Source organism: Chiroxiphia lanceolata, chromosome 1, assembly GCF_009829145.1.
Source record: "Chiroxiphia lanceolata isolate bChiLan1 chromosome 1, bChiLan1.pri, whole genome shotgun sequence".
Taxonomy (NCBI): Eukaryota; Metazoa; Chordata; class Aves; order Passeriformes; family Pipridae; genus Chiroxiphia; species Chiroxiphia lanceolata.
Window position 1 is genome coordinate 20,093,022 of NC_045637.1, and position 21,392 is coordinate 20,114,413.

The following is a 21,392-nucleotide window of genomic DNA, read 5'->3' on the forward strand; positions in this document are numbered from 1 at the left end:
GAACAGACTCCAACGCTCCTGACTGCCCACTGCTTTGCAGCACATGTTTAAAGGTACCATAGCAGTATGCATGGACACTTCTTCAATGTCCCCTGAAGATGTCCTCTCATACACATTTTAAGTCCTACATCCCTGTCAACTACCTTATCACACCATTCTTTGATTTCACATGATTCACGCATTGTAGTGTGACAATACAGAAGAAAAATTGAATAAGTTATAACTATCAAAATAGATAGATGACAGGAAATAATTTCCTTGGAAGATGCTGAAAATTTGATGGCTAAAGTGCTACAGATATAGTAATTAAACTAAATGATAGCTCTTATCGGAATGCAACATACCAAAATATATGTTGTTTTGTTGTAGGTTTTTTCCCTTTTTGGCTGCTAGAAATAGTCACATATTTAGAGAGCACCTCTTACAGAAAATTACCGTGAAAAGTTGATATCCAATACATAACTCAGAAAAACAGTCAATATCAAATGCTAAGTAGTTCTGTAATTGGGAGGAAAAAAAGCTTTGTTTTGTTTTGTTTTCTGAGAAAAAGTCAATAAAAATGATAAAGTAGAAATCAAAATATTAGAAGTATTAAGAAAATAAAATTTAAAATTTTACACAGTTTATCAGAAGGTAACAAACAATACAAAGCATTTAGAATGTTGCTTTACAGAAACCTTTAAAATTGGACTATAGTCATCTTAAGAAAAATCTCAGTGGTTCCTTATCATGAATGCTGTCCAGATACTTGAATTTGTTTTATGAGAAGCTGTATTTATTTATATATGCAAGCCAAAGATTTATGAACTGATTAGTAGTTTTGGCACTACACTGTAAGTATCAAACTTCAGATAACTTAATGAAGGGCTTTTTTCATACGATGATGTAATTTGAAATTCAGTCTCTTTTAAGAACCACCCAGCCCAAAATGAATACACACAACACTCTGGAACACTGTGTCTCTAGTATATGCATTGTATTATCTCTCTAAATTATCCATAATAATCCATCGTTGTGGTTTTATGTTGATGAAACATCTTGAAAATCAACACAACTATATTGCCATGAAATCAGACCAGCACAGACCCGAACAAAGAATTTTCTCCAAGTAAAATGATTTTTACAGCTTTACCCCCAATCTTTGAAATATATCAGACAATATTGTTTTATAACAAAAAATAAGCCCATGTGTAATCCTGCAATAGTCACTTAAGACAAAATTATGTAAAGTACTATAAAGTTTTTCTATCTTTAACCCACAAAAATATTGTGAAGTCAAATATGGCTTGTCAAGGTTTCCAGCTTGAATATATTGCCTAACAGTCCTGAGGAAGACAAAGGGAAGCAAAGAGAAAGAGTAAGGTATGATGGGACAATTCGATTCATTTTTTCTGTAATGTATCATAAAAGATGCAATGTATACACTGGACTGGCTGCCCACATTTGGCAAAACAGGCATATGCAAGCATCTTCCCCATGAATATGATTTAATATGCTATAAATAGTTTTTGGAATCAAACCTGATTATTAAAGTGCACATTACTGGGGAAAGAGGAGATGGGAACCAAATGTCCTCTATACAGCTATTTTAGAAGGTCTAAGGTAATCAACTGACTGCAGAAAAAACTGAGAAGAGTGGTCATTGTACAATTACTGCTTTCCAAACATAGGCTTTAATCATTATTACTTCTGCCTACCCAAATATCTTACTAGTTTTAACTCTGGCCTATAATTCTGAATATTTGGTTTTGGGGTTTCTCACAGACTCCATTAGAACATGTTTAAAGAACTACACATTTTGTAATGAGATAAAAATGAGGTCTGACACTATTAAGACAACCATGCTTACTTTTGCCATGTTGGTGAATACGTGCTGAGTGATTGCATGAAAGAGTTTATTGTAGCATGTTTGTATGATGACCATTATTGCACTTTACAAAGATCGTTTACACATACCTTTGTCTGAAGCCTAAATCAAGGAGAGAAAATAAGAACTCTATTCTATCCATATCCTACTTTCAAGCATGCAATGGTAAAGCGCCCTGAAAAATGAAATGTGGCCATTAAACCTAAACCCAAATGTGTGCTAAACTGGTCTCACTGAGCTAAACACAGGCATTGAGAAAGTCAAGGTCAGAAGTGAGAGAGGACTTTTGCCCTTAGGACTCTATAGCAGCTCCACAACCACAATGTCCTGTTTCTTTTTCTGACTCTGAACCCTCCTGAATTGTGTAAATACTAGTATCACGTGTCACATTAATTTTACTCTTAGCAAAAGTTAGTTATTTTGAATGGAGATACAATGAATGTTTCTTGGTGACAATTTTTTTGTTGATTTTTTTATATTATTCCAACTTTTATGTTATGATGTTTTAAGAGAGAGTAAATAAAACATTTTTGAAGGGTTAGGATGCAAATGTACTTTGAAAATCAAAATATTTTCTTTAATGATATGCTGAACACAGGATTCATCACTCAAACCAACTGAAACCTGTCAATTTAAGAAATAAAGTCGCTGGCATCTCTCATTAGGTGTTTGTATCCAACTACGGGACTGCAGCTTTGCACATTAAATAACACTATGTTGTGCATATAGCCCAATATATTAACACATCCGTCTTTCAATTGTTCAAGCTGGTGTTGCTATGCAGTATTCTGCATGCAATAATCTTAGCTGAATTTATGGGAAAAACACAACAAAGAAAAAAATAGTTGTGGACCAATTTCATGTCCCTTTTGATTCTCACCCCATCTGTTTCCAAAACCAGACATTGTTTCCCAGTCCTTTGCAATTACCAGGGTGTTATATTGCCTTTATGACCAAACTACAGTGGAGACAGCTGAAAAGTGTAAAGCTTTCTGCCAGCCTCTGCAGGTCCCTCGGTGCATGAAACTACAAGAAACAATGTATTGTAATGCAGATGTTCATTGATTCCCTGCAGAATTTCACAGACTAGGAGTCCTTCAGTGTGACCTACGGGGATTTGTACTTTACATAATATCCACTATATAAAGTATCATGTCCAAAGCAAAGTACCTAGTGAATCTGATCATTCTTCCCTTGCACATGCCTTTCCCAGCTATCAACTTTTTTCAGTGAACAAGAAGTCTTTTGTGCTTGAAACATAAATGCCAATCAGAATAGAATACATTTCTAATGTCTATCACCTTTCACTTGGAGGTCAATGCCTTTTACAAGTCAGGCCAATGTTCCTGCTTCATGCTGGACATACCCAAGTACAAAAGAATTTAGGAAGATACTGGATCAATTTCAAGTCTACCTAGTTGTCCTGGTTCTGGTCAAGAACAGGCTTAAGTTTTTGCAATATCTGTGAGGGGGCAGAGCCCGGAGCCATAATGGTGTGTCTAGGTTGTTATTCCATACTAGCCAAATTATCACTGGGGGGTGGAATGAAGGGATTTTCACTTCCGAGAAGGAGGGCCCTGGCTTGTGGGCAGGACGAAAAGGTAGCACATGAAGGGTCCACCAGCCATTTTGTTCTTTGCCTCGGGGTCACACTGCATCAATGAGCATTTTGCTTGTAAAACATCCTCTCTTTTTCACACTGTTGTTATTAGGACGGCTGCTGTGACTGCTCATTTTCTTCTCTCATTGCTGTTTCCAGTAAAGTGTTTTTATCTTGACCCATAATCTCTGTCTTTTGTATTGCCCATCCGAGGGGAGAGGGGAGTGAGCAAGGGGAGAGGGGTCATTCAATTAGGGAGTACTGCTCCTAAACCATGACACTAGTCTAGAAACTTGCCCGCTTGCAGATCAAGATGGTTTCCAAAGAACAATTTACACCTAACACAATGAAAATTAAAAGCCTTACTATGTCACATAAACATTCGATGAGTAAATAAAGGACCAAAAAGAGTAAATGAATACCATCAAACAAAAAGCTAATAGACTTGAAGGTTCTAGATAGTTTCACTTCTTTGAAGCATTTTGACTTGCATAAAAATATTTTGCATTTGAAAATATTTTAAAAGGCTAATTGTTTAAATAAAGTTCTCCACATGTGAAATGTATATACAAGAAAATGTTACTTCTAAACTAGGCTCATTTCTATAGCAACTGATTTTGAAATTAAATTTAAATTCACATGTATATGTTAACTGTGGGATACAATGATAAGGAAATGGCATCCCAACTGACAAAACAGTTGAAATGCTTGACAAGGGCTCCAGTATTCAGTGATGAACTCGCTGCTTTTTGATATTTTAAGTTGCAAGTCAGATGAGGCAACACATATCTCCAGGTTTACAAAATTCTACCATATTTGCACCTCGAATCATGAAAGGGATGCTACAGAAGTCACCACAATAAGTGTCATCACGACAGGAAGTATTTCTTACTTTTCAAAATTTATTACTGCCGGTTCACATGACTTTAGAGGAACTGTTTTACACCTCATTTTTCTGTTAAAGCTTTGGTGACCACTATTTCTGGCTAATGGGCATAATTTCATTTTGTCAGGTGTGACCATAAGTGAAAATTCTCCCCATCTATTCCACACGGTCAGTAGGTCATGGAACAACTTCTTTCCTATGAAAGTCAAAACTTGTCATGGGAAAGATGACAGCAAAGGTTTGGTTGCTACTTCCATGTGAATTCATCCAGTTGCTCTCACATTCTCACCCTTCAGGCTCATACAGGGCCAAACCATGAAGACAGTGGTCCACTAGCATTTACTAAACCTCCCTTAATAGTGTCAAAATAAGACCTAGACTTCCAGGGTTAACTTGATGACTCCTAGGCCCTTACTTTTGTTATTCTGTGTCCACGTGGCCTCCTCCTAGTTCCAAACTGGTGATGGACAGATCAAGTCCACGGAAATCCTCCCCTGCTTCTACAAGGTTCCTTTCCAACCCCTGGAGCCTGGGAGCCCAGCTCTCTGCTTTTAATCCAATACCCACTTCACTACAGAAGATTTATTTAGGCTGCCTCTTGTTTCATTAAGGGCTCCAAAAGTCTGTAGTGATTTTTGACACTTTGTTATAATGTTTCTATGACCCCCCCCACCCCCTCCTCACATACCACACCACCCAGCCTCATTTTCATATGGATACAAAGCATCGGGATAAAATGATGGTTCATTATAGTGGTACAGAGCTCTTATCTTCATCCGGCAAGAGTCATTTCCTTCCAAAGATTGAAATGCAAATGTGAAAATTAATGATAACTGCATTATCTGATAGCAGAGATAATACCGATTCACTGTCAGAGTAACACACAGTCGTTCTATGATTTCCTCTGCTTCTTCACAATATTCTTCTTACTGTCAGACTATATCTATGGTTAACTATGTTTCATGGATTTTTGTTAATTTACATCAAATAGCATTTCCAAGATCTTATATCTACCACATTTCCCCAATCAAAAAAGAAACAAAATCAGGACAGTAATCTCCAAGTCCTTCTTAGGACTGGTTTAAAAAAAAAGAAAGGGGAAAAAAAAAAGGAAAGAAAAAAAAAGGGGAAAAAAAGACTATCATTAATGTCTGTTCCCATCTTGCAGCAGTCTACCAACCATTTCATTCTATACCACACAGTTTTGCTTTGTAACCCAAACTGTTCATTGTATTACTAATAATGCAGAGTAAACCCCAAAATCAATACATACTTGCAGTGATTCTCATGAATGGTTACAGGGAAACTATTCAGAAAAGCTTTTCAAACTACCTTTTATAGAAGGTAAAAATGTGAAACTGGCATGTCCAATGTGTACTAGAACCTTTCTGATCTACAGTTCACTAAAGTAATACACCAGAATTCACATGAAACCTTGTTTCTACATTTTATTAAACATTAATAGTAGCATAGCTCAATGTATAATTATTTTAAAGTGCTCTTTAGTTTCCTCTTTACTATTTTGCTTAAATTTTCTGATAAATTTTTAAGAAAAACATCAATCTGTAATAGTAATTTAAAGAAACTATACTGTGCTATATTTAACTACCCTTGTTGCTTTTTTCAACAGTTCTCTGATCCACGTATACGAGTTATGATGTGTCTTCTGTGATGGAACATGAATTGGAACTTCATACTGCTTTACTATAACCAATAGCAGTCCTGTTGATTTACTGGAAGCAGAATTTTACAAATGAGAAACTTTCCCTTTATGTGGAGATAAATGTAAACAATACATAAAAATTACCATGAACTGACAAAGAGAGTTTGGGGTCTTATTTTCTACTGCATAGGGGTTTTTTGTTTGGTTTTTTTTTTTGTTTGTTTTGGTTGGTTTTGTCTTTGTTTTTTGGGGGTTTTGTTTTGGGGTTTATTCTTTTTTTTTTTTCCATTTTTGGACATGTGGATAAATCACATCTTCTCACTTTCCAAGAATAATTCAGATACAATTCAAAAGAACTTCTGAGACTGACTTTCAAGCTATCCAACTCACAAAATCAGCACAATTCTGTAAGAAAGCTGTGCTCCTGTATGACTATAAAATTAAGAGCTCACATAAGGAATAAAGACAATCTAGTATAGCACATATGAATTAAGAAGAGAGAGATCCAGTTCTTCCTTCTTCCTTCTTCCAGACTTCTTTGAGTAGCACTAATTCCACCTTTGTAAATGCCCTATACTCAGTTCCTCAATTGCTAATAAAGACAATATTTCTCTGTCTTAAAAGCCAGATACAGATTCAGTGATGGCTGAAACACTCTCTGGTTATTGGAACTGTGGGAAGAAAGTCAAAAGAATTCAGCACACAGGACGGTGGGAGTGCATCTGGAAAAGCTTTTTGGCTTAGTCAGAACTAGAAAATTGTGTCCCATGTGTCTACAGCAAAAGAACTTTCCCTTATATGTTACAGAATAGGTACAGGATGTCTTCTACTGTATTGTTTTATTTTGTCACTACAGCATAATGGCACAGAATTGAGAAGAGCACAGAGAAGTTATCATTCTTAATATGGCTTTAATATAAAGTTAATGGAGAAATAAAAATTGGGAGTTGCTTAAGAGGACTGTTAATATTTATTCATTATAAATGCATCCAAATGGTACAATATTTATAAAAGTAACATATATAGTATATTCATTTATTAATTTCATTTGAGTTAAAAGGAATTATCATGGTCAGCCAGTCTAACCTCTGCCCTAGTGGAATCTACCTCATTTTTAAAGTCCAGTGTTTGCCACAGAACTGGATCATGTTCTTTAGGAAAGTATTTCATCCTGAATTTTAATAATGACAGATAAATGACTTTTTATAAAATGCTCCAATAATGACTTTTTAAGCACTAAAATCCATTCATTGTGTTTCAAATTGTGGTGCTTCAACATCAATTTAACCTCCTGATATTTTGCTAGAAAGAGGTGTCCACTGTTATCAGATTTTCACTCTGAATTTCAAGGAGTTCATAATCAGGTTGTCCTTTAATATAACATTAATATATCTTTGATAAAATAAATAGGAAAAGGATGTAGACTTCTTCATAATACCAGTCCTTTCAACATTCTAGTGGCTCTTCTCTAAACCTGTTCCAAATTTTAACATCGTTCTTATCGCATGACTGTAGGAGACAGAACCCTGTTCCAGCATCAAACAAGACTGCTTACAAGACAAGTAAGGTAATTTGAGAACCTAAACATACCTGTTAGCCACAACTCTACCTTTTGGGCTCAACCCTGGTTCACTAAATCTCAAGGCTTTTTTGGAGTAGTAAAGTGGTTGGACTCGATGATCTTCAGGTATTTTCCAACCTTAAGGATTCTATGAAAACATTTATTAATATGAAGCACACGACTTCATATTTTATTATACAGGAACTTAAATTTTGCTAGAGCTAACATGTCAAGGTATTCAGGTTTGTCAATAGCAATACATATCCATTATTCAGCATTTTCTTAGGATTTTAAACATATTGCAAACAACTAAATATACTTTAGCTCACATTATTATTATTATGTTGGGTTTACAAGATATATTTTTTTTTCCACTAACCTGTACAGGTTGGCATTCTTACTGGTTGTCTTTTAATAAAAGGATCTTACATCACTTATCCCCTTATTTCCAATGGGACCACTGTCATGTGGTCTCTCATTATCCAGACCAACCTTTACTGATTTTGAACTTATCTGAGAAATATCAAAATTTTTTTAAAACTGTAGTTGACCACTAGGGCAATGGGTCATCTAGCCCCTAAAAAAAGTTAAATTCAAACTATCAGACTGCTTAAATTAGATAGTACAGAAGTACAGTCGTCACCAACAGTCAAATAAGTTTTTCAGCACAAATATGTTTTAAGCAGACTAGGAATATTAAAATTACTTTATAACTATTAAGAGTCTGGACTTGTAATAGATCAATACCAATTTTCTACAATTTTTGAATTATTTTTTTGTACCATATTTTAAAATATCATCTTACTGTTATTAATGAAGCTAATGATGGACTTTTAGTTTGTTTTCCTCTTTTGTATTTTTTTAACTTGGTATTACAGTTCTAGCATCTGGTTACATCCACTGTTTTCCCATTTATTTTAAACTTGGATATTTCTGTTTTGTTGGGTTTTTTTAAATTCTCTTCTGGGTGAAGTCAACACTCACTTTTATTATGTTTTTTGGAAAGTCTAAAAATTGTTCTTAAAAACTTTCAAGTTATAATTCATAATCTTAATTCAAACTTTTTCTCCTTTCATTACAGTTCATATTTGCTGTGTTTTAAGATGATAAGTACGAAGGACTGAATTTGTATCCACCAATACAGGCATGATTACTAGACAGATGATCAACATGCACTCATTTCTAAATCTCTAAGCAATTTTTCTTTTTCTTTCAAGATGGCATATAACACATAATTTCCTTATATTGCCTTCGACAATATTTTAGTTGAGGTGCCTAGTATCCATAATTTTCAGAAATTTTATGAATGTTCTGATATGAAAGCATGGAACATATATCCAGTAAAAACCAGAATGATCCTATTCTCTAATGTGATGGATGATCTGTATAGAAGACATACAGGAGATTCACTCACTCTTCATTATATGTTAAAGCACTGACCATCAGCCTCACTCCCATTGATATTTCAGCAATAATACAAAGGCTATAGAACTATATATTTCCATGTACCAAGGCAAACAGCATATACAAGGCTGTAAAATTATCTCTGCTTCCATGTTTAAAAACTAAGTCTTTTTCCATAAAACATACTTAAGTTCAGTCTTGCTTTGCTCTTACTGTTCCTTAGACTTCTGCTGTCAGCTATTTTGGAAAAAGGATCAGTGTGTGTTAGTATACAGCCTATTGATCTCAGTTTCCGTTATTTCAGAGTAGTCTTTTCAATGAAAAGACTTTTTAAAAATTGAGGACAAGAACAATGAAAACTGAGGAGAGTTGAAAAACATTCAGGTAACACTCAAAGTGACTACACAGAGTAGGCATTATCTCTGCAATTCCTTGATGGCCAGTGACGGTCATAAGACCTCTGTGATCTGAAAGATTGCTTCAGTAGAAACTCTTTGAAGCTACAACACACTTAACTTTAGATTTTTCTTCATAAAAACATTCTAATTACAAAGACTTGGGAATGCATGTGAACCACTTAACAATGCAAATTTTCAAACAAAATAAAACTCTAATTAATGCCAGAAGCTTAATTTTGACTCATCCGCGTGTAAGTTATTGCTAATGGATAACTCACAGAACTTCAGTTCCTGGCAAGCAGTGGCTCTGAAAATCACAATATGTTCCCTTAGTGCTAAAAAAAGACACAAAATATTAAAATAACAAAACAGCTCTGCTATTTATATAAATTCTTGAGTTGTCACAGTTCACATTATCAGTTGACAGCAACTTGTATCATGCAGAACACAGTCAGTGGAGATGGTAAGGAGACCAGAGACAGCTCAGATAACAAAGAATGTATCATCATCTACTCTTTGAGGTAAAGCCTCTACTGCCAGTTGGTAAATTTGCTGAAGCAAAATTTTCAATGGTTCTTTTTGTGTTGTGCTAAAATATGTTCCAAAATAAGCAAAATATTTCATGCTTTGCTTTTTTTCTTTTCAAAGAACTGAAAGACGTCATCTTTGTACTGCATGGTTGAAAATGATCTTCTGTTGATCACTTCTTTTTCCATATGAATAAATAACCAACTAAATTTCATGTATGATGGAGAGTATGGGATGTGGTATGTATCCATTCCTTTTCTCACATGTTTAAATACCCTTGTAGAGAATGACTGGTTTTGGTCACGAGGTTTCAAAAGTCAAAAGGAATTTTTCCACATTCAGATTTGATTTCTATCTTATCACATGTCAAAGCTATCAATAAATATTACAAGATGTACACACATCCTACTGTTAAACTGTTTTTTTCCCAACAACATGAAAAAAATCTTGTTTTACTCCATAGTGTCATAAAATACCTCAGAAACTTCTGTATAAGGTAGGTCATATAAAAAGCAGTGACAGCCCATAAAAAGCATATTCAACTATGTTTAAATACACTAAAACCAAAAATGCAACAACAAATTACAAATTTCAGACAGAATTTATAATGAAATTAAAACCAAGTCATATGGAGAATACTGATAGCCTTTTAATCTACCATGAAGCTGGAAAAGGCCATTCTGCTGCATCCAAATACATATTTTGCATTATTTTAAATGTACAGTAGTGTATTATAATAGTAAATCTTGTTTTCATATAGCACCATAGTGCTTTATATAGAATATCAACTTCTTTGTGTATTATCATCAAAAATATTTAATTAGATATACTATGTCTTCTTTTTTGTTTGCATTGTATTTTCCAGCTACTGGTTTCAGAAAATTAGCATTAGTTTAGTTCTTCTCTTCCTGAAGAGCATACATTTAATTTGTAAAATCAAGCAAGGATGAAAATGTGATGGAAATATAGGTGTTTTTCTAATGAAATATTATTATTGCATTATAAATTATTGATGGAGCGCTCCTGGAACTATTTTCTAAAATGCTCATTCCTTTAGGGAAAATTTCCATAAGACATATTGCTAGACCATGTTTAGCTTTAGATGCACATTTTCTAACAGTACTATTAGACTATGGTTAATATAATGGATTTTTAAGGCCTATTTCCAAGTCCACACCCATAAAAACATTGTGTTGAATTCAACTGCAGAATTGCCTAATTGAGAAATACAACTTACCCCTGTGCCTTAGGTACTTTTACGGTACAGCTGAGGTTTTACATACTTATATTGAACAGATACTTGAAATATTGCAATGTTATTATTACATCTTCTATCTTAGCAATGTTATGCTTGCACCACCTTCACTTACACAGTAGAAAATGTTACCTTGAAGTACTGTTTTAATGTGAAGTTCTAATACTTAATTGAAGCTTCAATCTGAATTTCTCTTTCCATGAAATCAATGACCAGGTGTGCTAAATGATTTCTATCAGGCTAAAATAGGTAAAAATAAGTCCTTGACAATGTCAGTAGGTACCATACCTACTTGGTAAGCTCAAGTACACTGCTAAATGTTGGCACAAAGGTTGAGAAGAGACCCAGGTGCTTGCTAGTCTTCTGGTGTCAGAAAACAGAGCAGAAAAGCTTCTCCCTTAATTCAACCATGGAAGTAAGAACTTACTGATAAATTTTGATCCTAAAATTCTAAGCAGCAAGAACATCTTTCTTTACATCAAGTAGGTACACAAGGCATTTTATGTTGAACAATTTACAAAATGGTTTAACCAAAACCATTTTTTCACTCAAGAAATTCATCTTAATACTTACCTGTCAATATCCTGGAGTCCAAAGGATCATAAAAGAAATAGTTGATTAAAAATCAATGCAAAGCATAACTATCTACTAAAATAATAAAAATAGCAAATATTGGAATCTAGTTTAAGAAATTTCTCTTGGCTTTCCGTTGTTTTTCCCTACCTGGCCCATCCCAATCTTCAGTCTCCACAGCAAGCTGCCCTGGTTTCTCTGACCTTGCATCACCATCAGATTCTGCTGTCTCCTGGATGCCTTCTTCATTACCTGAAAAAACCATCAAAGAAATACAGTATTGACATATTTCAATAGTAACTTTTAAGCAGAGCTCCTACAATATCCAAACAATGCTTACATGCCTAAGTGAAAAGATATGCACGTTTATAAACAGAGGGGAATAAAAATACTGGGCACGTAAACATCTGTCAGTTCTCAGGGACTCAAGCCCTGAATGTTCAGTCCTTCCAGTTCCACAGAGAGCCAAATCTGGGAAAACAGTGTTTACTCCATATGCTTAAAAAACAGAATCACAACTTGCACCTAATTCTGTAAACCAAAGCACAAAAAGTCATTAAGTTTGCGTGCACAAATGAGAAAAAGAAATCAGCTTGTTTCCTCTCAGGAACATATGCTTTCAGTTATGAGTTTTCTTGAATTGACACCTAAACGTTTCTTAGGCATTTGCAGCCTAATGACACTCAGAACAAAAGTATGGTCCACTAAACATTCTGGTTTTACACACTAATGGAAAGCTAATCTGTGGTATTTCAGCATTTAAGGAATTTTTCCTTGAAGTCATAATGTAGCATCAAACCCCTACAATAGTTTTCTCCCTGTCAAGCTTTATTTAAAGAAATGTAACATTTCTTATGGATTTTAGAATTTTCATCATCCAGAAATACCTGAAAGTGTCTGTCTGCCTTCAGTTACTACCCAGTACAAGTTTATATACAGGACACACAGAAAATTGTGATAAGGTTAAATTTTTAGAGATGACAATTTTAAGGCTCCTTGTTGAAACTGCAGTTCTTTCAGGTGAACAAATATTCTAGGCAAAGTCTGTGCAAAAATACTTTGAAATAATCACCACAAAAAATTACATTGAAGATAAGGTGTTTACATATTAATGGAAAATAATCTGGCTACAGTAATGTGTTAAGTGACATCTCTAAGAGCTTATCCAGGTCGCTGTTTTACTGCATTTGTATTTTTTTTAAGACTAATCTATCCAAGAAACTATTGCATAGGAATACACTGAGACGAACGGAAAAAAATCAAATCTACACAACTACATCAGTCAAATAGGACTGAATTATGGTTTGAAGCAAACTTTTTATAAAATGGTGTCCCACAGGAAAGAGACAGGACTAAAAAACAAATATGGTGTACTTTAGAATCTGAAAAATCAGACTTTGTTGATTTAACAAACAAGAAGGAGCAAAAAGCACATCAGTTAAGCAGTAACTTGTAATTTTTTCCCCACTCATGATAACAAAAGCTGTAATTAGCAACATAGGTAAAGAAATGTGATTAAAACAAACCATGCCAGATTCTCATACGTTATCACTGGAGCTATATTTATACCAGATAAGATTGTGACCCAGAGTTTTCAAGTACACGATTATATACAAACACTATAAAGTATTAACTTCATGTGCACATGTAATGGCTTGTATTAAACATTCTTCCTTGCATTCATAAAACAAACAGTTTTTCAAATCTGAAGTATATGAGCCTGATAAACTACTTCTCACACAAACACAATACTATATTCACTCTAGACTTTGATTACAAAAATATAGTTCAGGGCATTTGTAGTGCTAAAAACACAGTCCAGCATATTCAGAGGCACTTTCAGTGTCTAAAATAAAACTTGAATACAAAACCTATATCTAGTATAGAGTTTTTTGTGTTAAATACACTGTATAATTGTGCCCAAGCATTTGAAGTTCACATGCTTCAGTTCAATCTGAAGCTACCTTTCAGAAGACAGTCCTAAATACTCATGGGCTGAAAAAGCCATCAAGTTCTTGCTAAGCAGTTCTAGCAATTATTTGGTTTTAACCAACTAGCCTATTTTGAATTAGCATTTGTACAGTTACTTTGTAGTGATCAAACAGAGCTCTACTTTCTTTGGGTGGACTGAAGAACCTATTGGATATTTTTACCTTCCTATTTCTACCTTCATAGCTACTTAAAGTTACAACAAATTTAATGAAAGATACACAGGAAAGTTTTTCAAAGTTCAAACCTGGTAAGATCAACTCCAGTTTCCTTGAAAATGCTGGAAAGTGCTTCACAGGAAGGGCAGTTCTTGTTTTTTAACTCAAGTTGTATAATCACCACAGAAAGGTCTTCAAATGTTCTTTGCAAAGAATTTTTATACTAAAGGAAATATTTTTCTTCCACTGTAAATAATAGAGTTATATGGACTAAATCAGAACAACAACAACAAAATTTAGAAATAATTCTTTTAGAAATAATTCTTTTAGATAGAGTCCAGTCATGGAAATTTTAGCTCCAAAATATTAGAAGTTTTTTCACGTTATAATATGCCAACCTGGTGTTAATCTGTAAATTTGAGCATTCTTCCAATCAGTGTAACCAACCAGAATATCAAACAAATTAAACTATAGAATTAAAAGAGGAGAAAGTTAAGTAAAAGATTGGGATGAAAAGCAAAAGGACAAACCCACAGCTAAGGTACACAAACTATAGCACACCGTAATTAAATATTTGGGAGATGAGGAATGATCTGAAAATATACGTTAGCAGATAACTTTTCATTAACTTGCTTCTTCAGTGTTTCATGAAATATGGAGTTACATATTTTTCATAATCAAATTTTCATGAATTAATGCATGTCTTGTGCAAATAGAGTAGATAAAATGTGTAGAATTTACATTAAGGAAAACTTTGCTTTGCATCTAGAAGTATTCTTAATTATTTTCATTGATGTTTTCTATTATTTACCAACTGCCAAGTGCATGCATTACACACCTGAAATACCACCACACTGATTTCTCCTGTTCCCCCCTACTACTCCAATCTGCCTGTTAAACCAACAAATGGCACATTACTGTTGATTTCAGAATCCTCGTGAGGGGAAGAAGAGGGGCAGACATTGATCTCTTCTCTGTGGTGACCACTGACAGGACCTGAGGAAACGGCCTAAAGTTGTGTCAGGGAAGGTTTAGGTTGGATATTAGAAAAAGGTTCTTCAACCAGAGGGTGGATGGGCCCTGGAACAGGCTCCCCAGGGAAGTGGTCACAGCACCAAGCCTGACAGAGTTCAAGAAGCATTTGGATGATATTCTCAGGCACATGATGTGACTCTTGGTCCTGTGCCGGGCCAGGAGTCAGAGCTGATGATCTTAGAGGGTCTCTTCCAACTCCGTATATTCTGAGATTCTGTGAAGTCTATCCCAGGCTCAGTTGAGCATCAAGGTCAGACTGAAATGGGCAACCAAGACAATCCATTTGGTGTTGGAGACACTGCAACTTTAAAAAGCCAAAAGGAGGCTTAGCAGAAGAGCTGGTAACAAAACACATCTGTCAAGAGTTTTCTTCTTCTCTTTCCCCTTACTTAATGCTATTTTAGCAGCTAACATTTGTTTTGCACAAAGGAGTTTATTTCCTTACAGAATTTATTTTCTTTCCATTGTTTACTCTTTTTTTCAGCCACTGACTACTTTTCAGTCTCAAAAAGACTATTTTTTTATATTTATTTTAGAACTGATTACATTTTTCTTCAATTTACTGGTGTAGACACTTAATTGGATTCAGGAAATGAATTATTTCTTTCTTCCAAGTCCAATCAAGTGCTTTTTGCCTTATATATACTACCAACTTTGCTACTAACCTGTTGATTTCTTTTAATCTCATTTTGTTCTTCCCATGCTTTTTTCTTTACTTTGCTGCTCAACTACATTTTAAGTCAAAGGAGAAATAACTTTTTACCATCAACACCAAAGAGTGGTACAAAAGTATCAGCAATGATAAATACTCTAAAATGAAGCAAAACCTGGTTCTGTTTGTTTTTCCTTGTAGCAGTGAAGATTGGTAAGTGAATTCTGTCATTTAAAAGAACATCGCTGCATGAAAAAAAGGCTCTTAGGAGCAAGGTTATATAATATCATAGGTTATGTTTAGTCATGAGTCAAGTAAGTCTACTGGAATTTCAGCTACGTCTCTATATTTGGTATTAAACTTAGGGCAGAACTCATCACCTCTAACCTTAGATGCCTGAAAGTTAAGCTAGTCCAGACTACTTATGTAGATGCTCCTATAGACAGGGAAGAAAGAAACCTCCTGAGTGACTCATCCTATTCTAGGATGCCTGAGATATGAGACCCCTCTTGGTGACTGAGAGAGCTGAAATGAATCATCCTCTTAAACACACAGCTTAGACTAGGAAACTATCTTTAGTCAGCTAAAGTTGGGTGAAACAAATCTCTGACTTATGCTGAAGTGCTGAATACACAAAATACTGCTTAACTAAGAGGAAAAAAAATCTTATTCAAACAACTTCAATACTGTAATGTGGATAGAATTTTCATGTTGGCCTTACTATCTCTTACCAGCATTGACTATTTCTGCTGCTCTTCAAAAACAATTCAAATTTTTAATATGGTTTTTAATACCCTGGTGTTTATCCAATAGACAATTCGCTGTAAATCAAGGTGGTAAAGTTGGTCAAGAAATCTGAAGACTGTAAAAGAGACATATCACCAGAAACATGAGAGGGAGAACTCCAACATCTCTGACAACACTGACAAGTAGGAAAAGAGAGACTTGAATATTAACAAGTAATTTCACTTTAATCTTTTTAACAAATTAAAGACTTCCCAATTTGTACTTAATCAGCTTGTGCCACAAGTAGTTGCAGTATTTTAAAGAAGCACATGGGTTAGCAGTTCTTCTCAACCCTGCTGTTTTAATCCATGTTGTTCCTATCAGTATTAAGCTCTTACAGAAAGTCTTGTACAATATAACTATTGAACTTTCTTGACTAAGAATGTTATAGCAGCTGTTAGGCACTCTATAATGTATTTTGCAATCAGCTAAATCAACAAAGTATTTTTAACAATGAATAGTTCAGAATTCACAGATCTACTTTCTTGTTCATAACTGCTTATCACAGCATAGATATCATATATGTTTGCCAGGTGCTTCCTATAGTTAGGATACCTTCACAGAAGCCGCTCACAAAAGATAAGGTCAAAAAACAGATGAAAAATGTACAAGCTTCATACACTCATGGTTTTATCATCAGACAAAATAACTTTGGGTGAAGGACTGTACCAGTCACAAACAGCACACAGCAGCTTCTATTAGAGTGAGAGAACATTATAAGTTTGAAATCCCGTTTGTGTTCCTTCTTCTTGGCAGCATAAATGTAAACTGAAATTGTTAACATCTTCATACAGCTGTTCAGAGCGAAACATCACCTCCCAATTATAATAAATCAATTCAGAAATAAACTGTTGCAAAGCCTGTAGCATTCTGTACTGCCAAAAGAGAAAACAGACATGATGCACAGACTTGGGGAGTCAGTCACTGTTGACTTTCATTTGGTGAGAACATAACCTCATGTGTGCTAACCAGCCGGTGCGACTGGCTGGGAATGGGCAGGTTTTCTGGGGCTAGAGGGGAAGTGGCCCTCTCCTTTCTGCCACAGTCTACAGTGGCAGTAATTCTAGATCCAACCAAAGAAGGATTCTGAGACTGTACATACAAACTAGATGCTAGAGCTTCAGAAACTATATATCAGCGATCAAAAATCGTCCATTGTTATTCGCTTTATTCCAGTGTCTGTGACCAGTAACACAGCTTACACACACTGATAATCCTACTCTTGAATCCTAAGAAACATGCTGTAAACTGAGAATTATTGCCAGGAACCTCTCTTCAGAAGCCATACTCAGTAACTTTGAAACAAATCACATATAACTTCAAATACAAATACTTATTTAATTCAGTGTAACTTATTTTTAGCAGCATACTCTACTCTGAAGAATACCAATGACATGTAACAGGCCTTAACTACCCTTCTTGTGGATTACCTCTTTCAAAGAATTCTGTGTACATATTTAACTCCAATTGTAATGGTAATACAAGTTTTCAGCAGATATAAAACCTTCTGGGTATAAAATAATGCAAGAAAATTTTTTTAAATAAGCTCTTGGTATGGTAATAGAACTGTGAGAATAAAGATACAAAATAAACTGTGTGAAATGTTTCTGCACTTTGCCATATTTGGCAACTGGTGTGAGGACAAGGTAAACAACTACAGTGGGTACAGCAAATGGGTTTACTCTACAAGCCTTGCAAGGACAGAGAGACAAGGAGACAGAGAAACAGAGGAAGAAATCTGGTGCCATCACTACCAGACTGTTACCACTTCATCTGATGTATATCAGAAATAATTTCAGTGAGGTCCATAAAAATCAACTGAGATACCCTACTCTACAGTAAATACAGAAAGTATGAGCAAAATCTGGCCTTCAGCTGATTGATTTGCTAACGTACCTGAAAGAAACCAGCACTTGTACAAGTCAATCTACTGCATTTTATTTCAGATTATATTAATCACCTCAATACTTTGCTTCTTTGCAAGCAATTATTGTTTTCTGTCATGCTGATTAACAATCATAATTTCTCCTGGGATAAACCTCATTTGAAATAACTGTTGCCCTAAGCAGTCTTAGAATTATTTATCCCACAAATGTCAGAAACAATGCATTATCTCTTACCCTAACTTTTAGGATAGATCTACGAATATCCATGTGTTGGCGAGTACCTACATAGTGCAAGCTGTTAGCTCTCCAAAATAGTGCTACAAAACTATTTTAGTTCCTATTAAAATTACCACTCTGTTTCACAAAATGACACTTTGACACATTACATTTCAGCACAGTGATCATGTTAAAAAGCAGTGTCAATTATTTCTAACCATTTCAGCTAGAGCACTCTTCTCCTGGGATAAGACACTGCTGTGCAGCACGTTCATCTAGACTGAGTCTGGCCTTCCTCTTTCTCTAAATGTTTGATATATTCTCATTAGCACCACTGTTTGCTTTTGAAGTTCTTTCAAGACAAGGATGATTCATTCAAATGTATTTCCTGCAGAAGAACAGTGAAAGTGTTCTCTAAATTGTATGCCAGACTTCCTTTTATTAATTAGTTATATATATATATATATATATATATATATATATATATATATATATATATATATATATATATATAAAATCTCCTCAGTTTGAGGGAGCAACTCTAGAGACATCAGTGTTACAAATGAGCATCATTCAGATATACTGGCTTCCCAAGAGTTTCTATTGATTTAAATGAAAAAAAAAAGAAAAAAAGTCTTGCATCTTTTCAACCTTTCCCTATTAAAACTTCAAATAGAAGAACACTATTAGATATATTCAAGTTCCAACCTGAGGTTCAAACTCCATAGCTCTAGGCACTTGATTACAAAAGCAGCAGAAGCACATTTTAAAATATATTTGCATGCCACAAACAAAGCTATTGCTTAGTACGATTTTCAAAAATTATTTCAATGGAAATCAACAATCCATGAGATTCTAAACCACCTGGAGCGGAACAGAGAGATTACTTCAGAGAAACTCTAACAAGTTTCAGACTCTAACTTTGAAGGCTCTTCTAGCAAGTTCATATTTCAGCTTAATTATATAAAAATTCTGTTCCTTCCCCATTGCAGAAATATTTCATCTCTTATGAAAATTCTTTGTCCGACCAAGAAAACCTCATTTTACAATGTGCGGCTGAATTCGTTATCATATACAAATCCAGTTTTCATGTGATTTCCACACACATAACGAGCAGTAACAGATATTTTTTGCTACACAGTGAAATTTTAATTTACCTTGTTGTAAACTATTGGATGTTTTTATTTGAAATAATCAACCCTTCAGATGCCTCAATATCAAAAACAGTGAATTCCCTATCATCACAGGTATGTTTCCATATACATGTTGTATTACACATGGTTTCAAAACCAGTCTAGACTTCTGTTACTCAAACTCAAGGAAAAGACTTTTCAGTCATAAATAAATGCTTCTTTTTCTCTATCCACCAGCAGAATCTACCCAGCAATAATATTTGTCTTATTGATATTTGTCCAGTGATGTCATAAATGTGGCTTTTGCTTGACTTTTACTGATTCTTTGAACGTTAACTTAGTGTAAATATACCCACACTGACCCATATAATATACAACTTGTGAGCAAATCTGCTTTTTGGACATGAGTTGGCAAGAATTTTTTCATCAGTGTCTCAGAAATCTTCAAAAGTAGTCAGAATTTTTGGTGTCAGAGACACCAGAGGACAAAAAAGGTAAAATGGACCTTCATTTTAAATAAAATTAGAAACAGATGTACGGTACACACAAAATAAGAATATCTGGTGAAATTTGTCATTTGTGCATTTCATATTTTAAAGAAGATTACCCTTATTAATTTGCAATTCATATTCTGTCAAATTTGAGCTCAAATTTAAGTCAATCCAAGTTCAAGTTTTGTGACTTTCTAGAAAGGGGACATTACACTACTTGTTGTAATCAAATAATCCCTCCATGAATTCTATCCCTAGCTGTGATAGAATTCAGAATTTCATTGTTCTGAAAATGTGCTGACTGAAAAGGCTGGAGTTGCTTTGATAAACTGCTTAAAGTTGAGTAAGCTGTTTAAGTGTTTCTCTCACTTTTTAATTCTGCACAGTTAAAATAATGTTTTCTATTTGGATCTATGTATTTATTTATTTAAACATAGCTTTCTAGTTTCTTTTGAGATATAGTTTTCTGCTTGATGACCAATTATTTAATGTCTTGAATAAAAAAAAGCTTTGCTTTTTTAACTTGTCAAATTTTTCTCCAACTAAAGCTGATATTATACCATATGGATTTTAGCTGGCCTGAAAATATGGCCTGAGAGGTTTAAATATGGGTTAGCAGTAAACAGAAAATTGTGTAGAATAGACAGTCTTGTATTTTTTATTCTGGCAGCCTTTCCATGCTGTCTAGTGAATGGTGAAAAAAAAAATAAATAAGGAAATCACTCCAACCTTTTCAGATATCCCCTTTCCCTTCTAGCAAGAAAACAGGTGGTCCTCTGAGGTCCAGTAACAGGAAAGAATGAGAAAGCACAAGAGGTAAAGCACAAGGTAAATGCTGATGATCAGAAGAAAAAGGTCTCCCTTTCATCCTGCTAGGATCCAATCTAATTCTGACTTAGCACCATTCAAAGTCTATTATCAGAGAAGCTCATTCATTTCTTTGTCCATATTCACCACCTGACGAACAGTATGGAAGATGCACAGAATTCAGTTGTTTCAGCTGAATAGGATACAGATAAACATATGAGAATGCTCACTCTGGGGAACATGAGAATCCAACAGTGTCACAAACATGCACACAAGTCAGTAAGAGGTAACTATTGTGTTTTTGGACCGAGTCACACTGTGAGTTCTTAGGTATATTCTAGTTATCCGAGGAGATGAAAACACATCACACACATACATGCCTTCTTCTGTGCCTGATTACCAAAAATAATTAACATATCCTTCATTTAGTCAGAAAGCCTACATGAAGAAAATGCAATGAATTAAAATAAATATAAAAAAATTAAAGGAATATGAGCTCCAGGA

General features: G+C 34.6%; 1 protein-coding gene across 3 annotated transcripts in view; it reads right to left on the reverse strand.

The window, feature by feature from the left end:
* ZFPM2 (zinc finger protein, FOG family member 2) overlaps positions 1–21,392 on the reverse strand; it is a 307,827-nt gene that overhangs the window by 220,513 nt on the left and 65,922 nt on the right. For all 3 annotated transcript variants that reach the window (XM_032698256.1, XM_032698266.1, XM_032698276.1), the window contains one exon: positions 11,886–11,987. In XM_032698256.1, the coding sequence (XP_032554147.1) occupies positions 11,886–11,987 (102 nt within the window). The remainder of the gene's footprint in view (positions 1–11,885; positions 11,988–21,392) is intronic.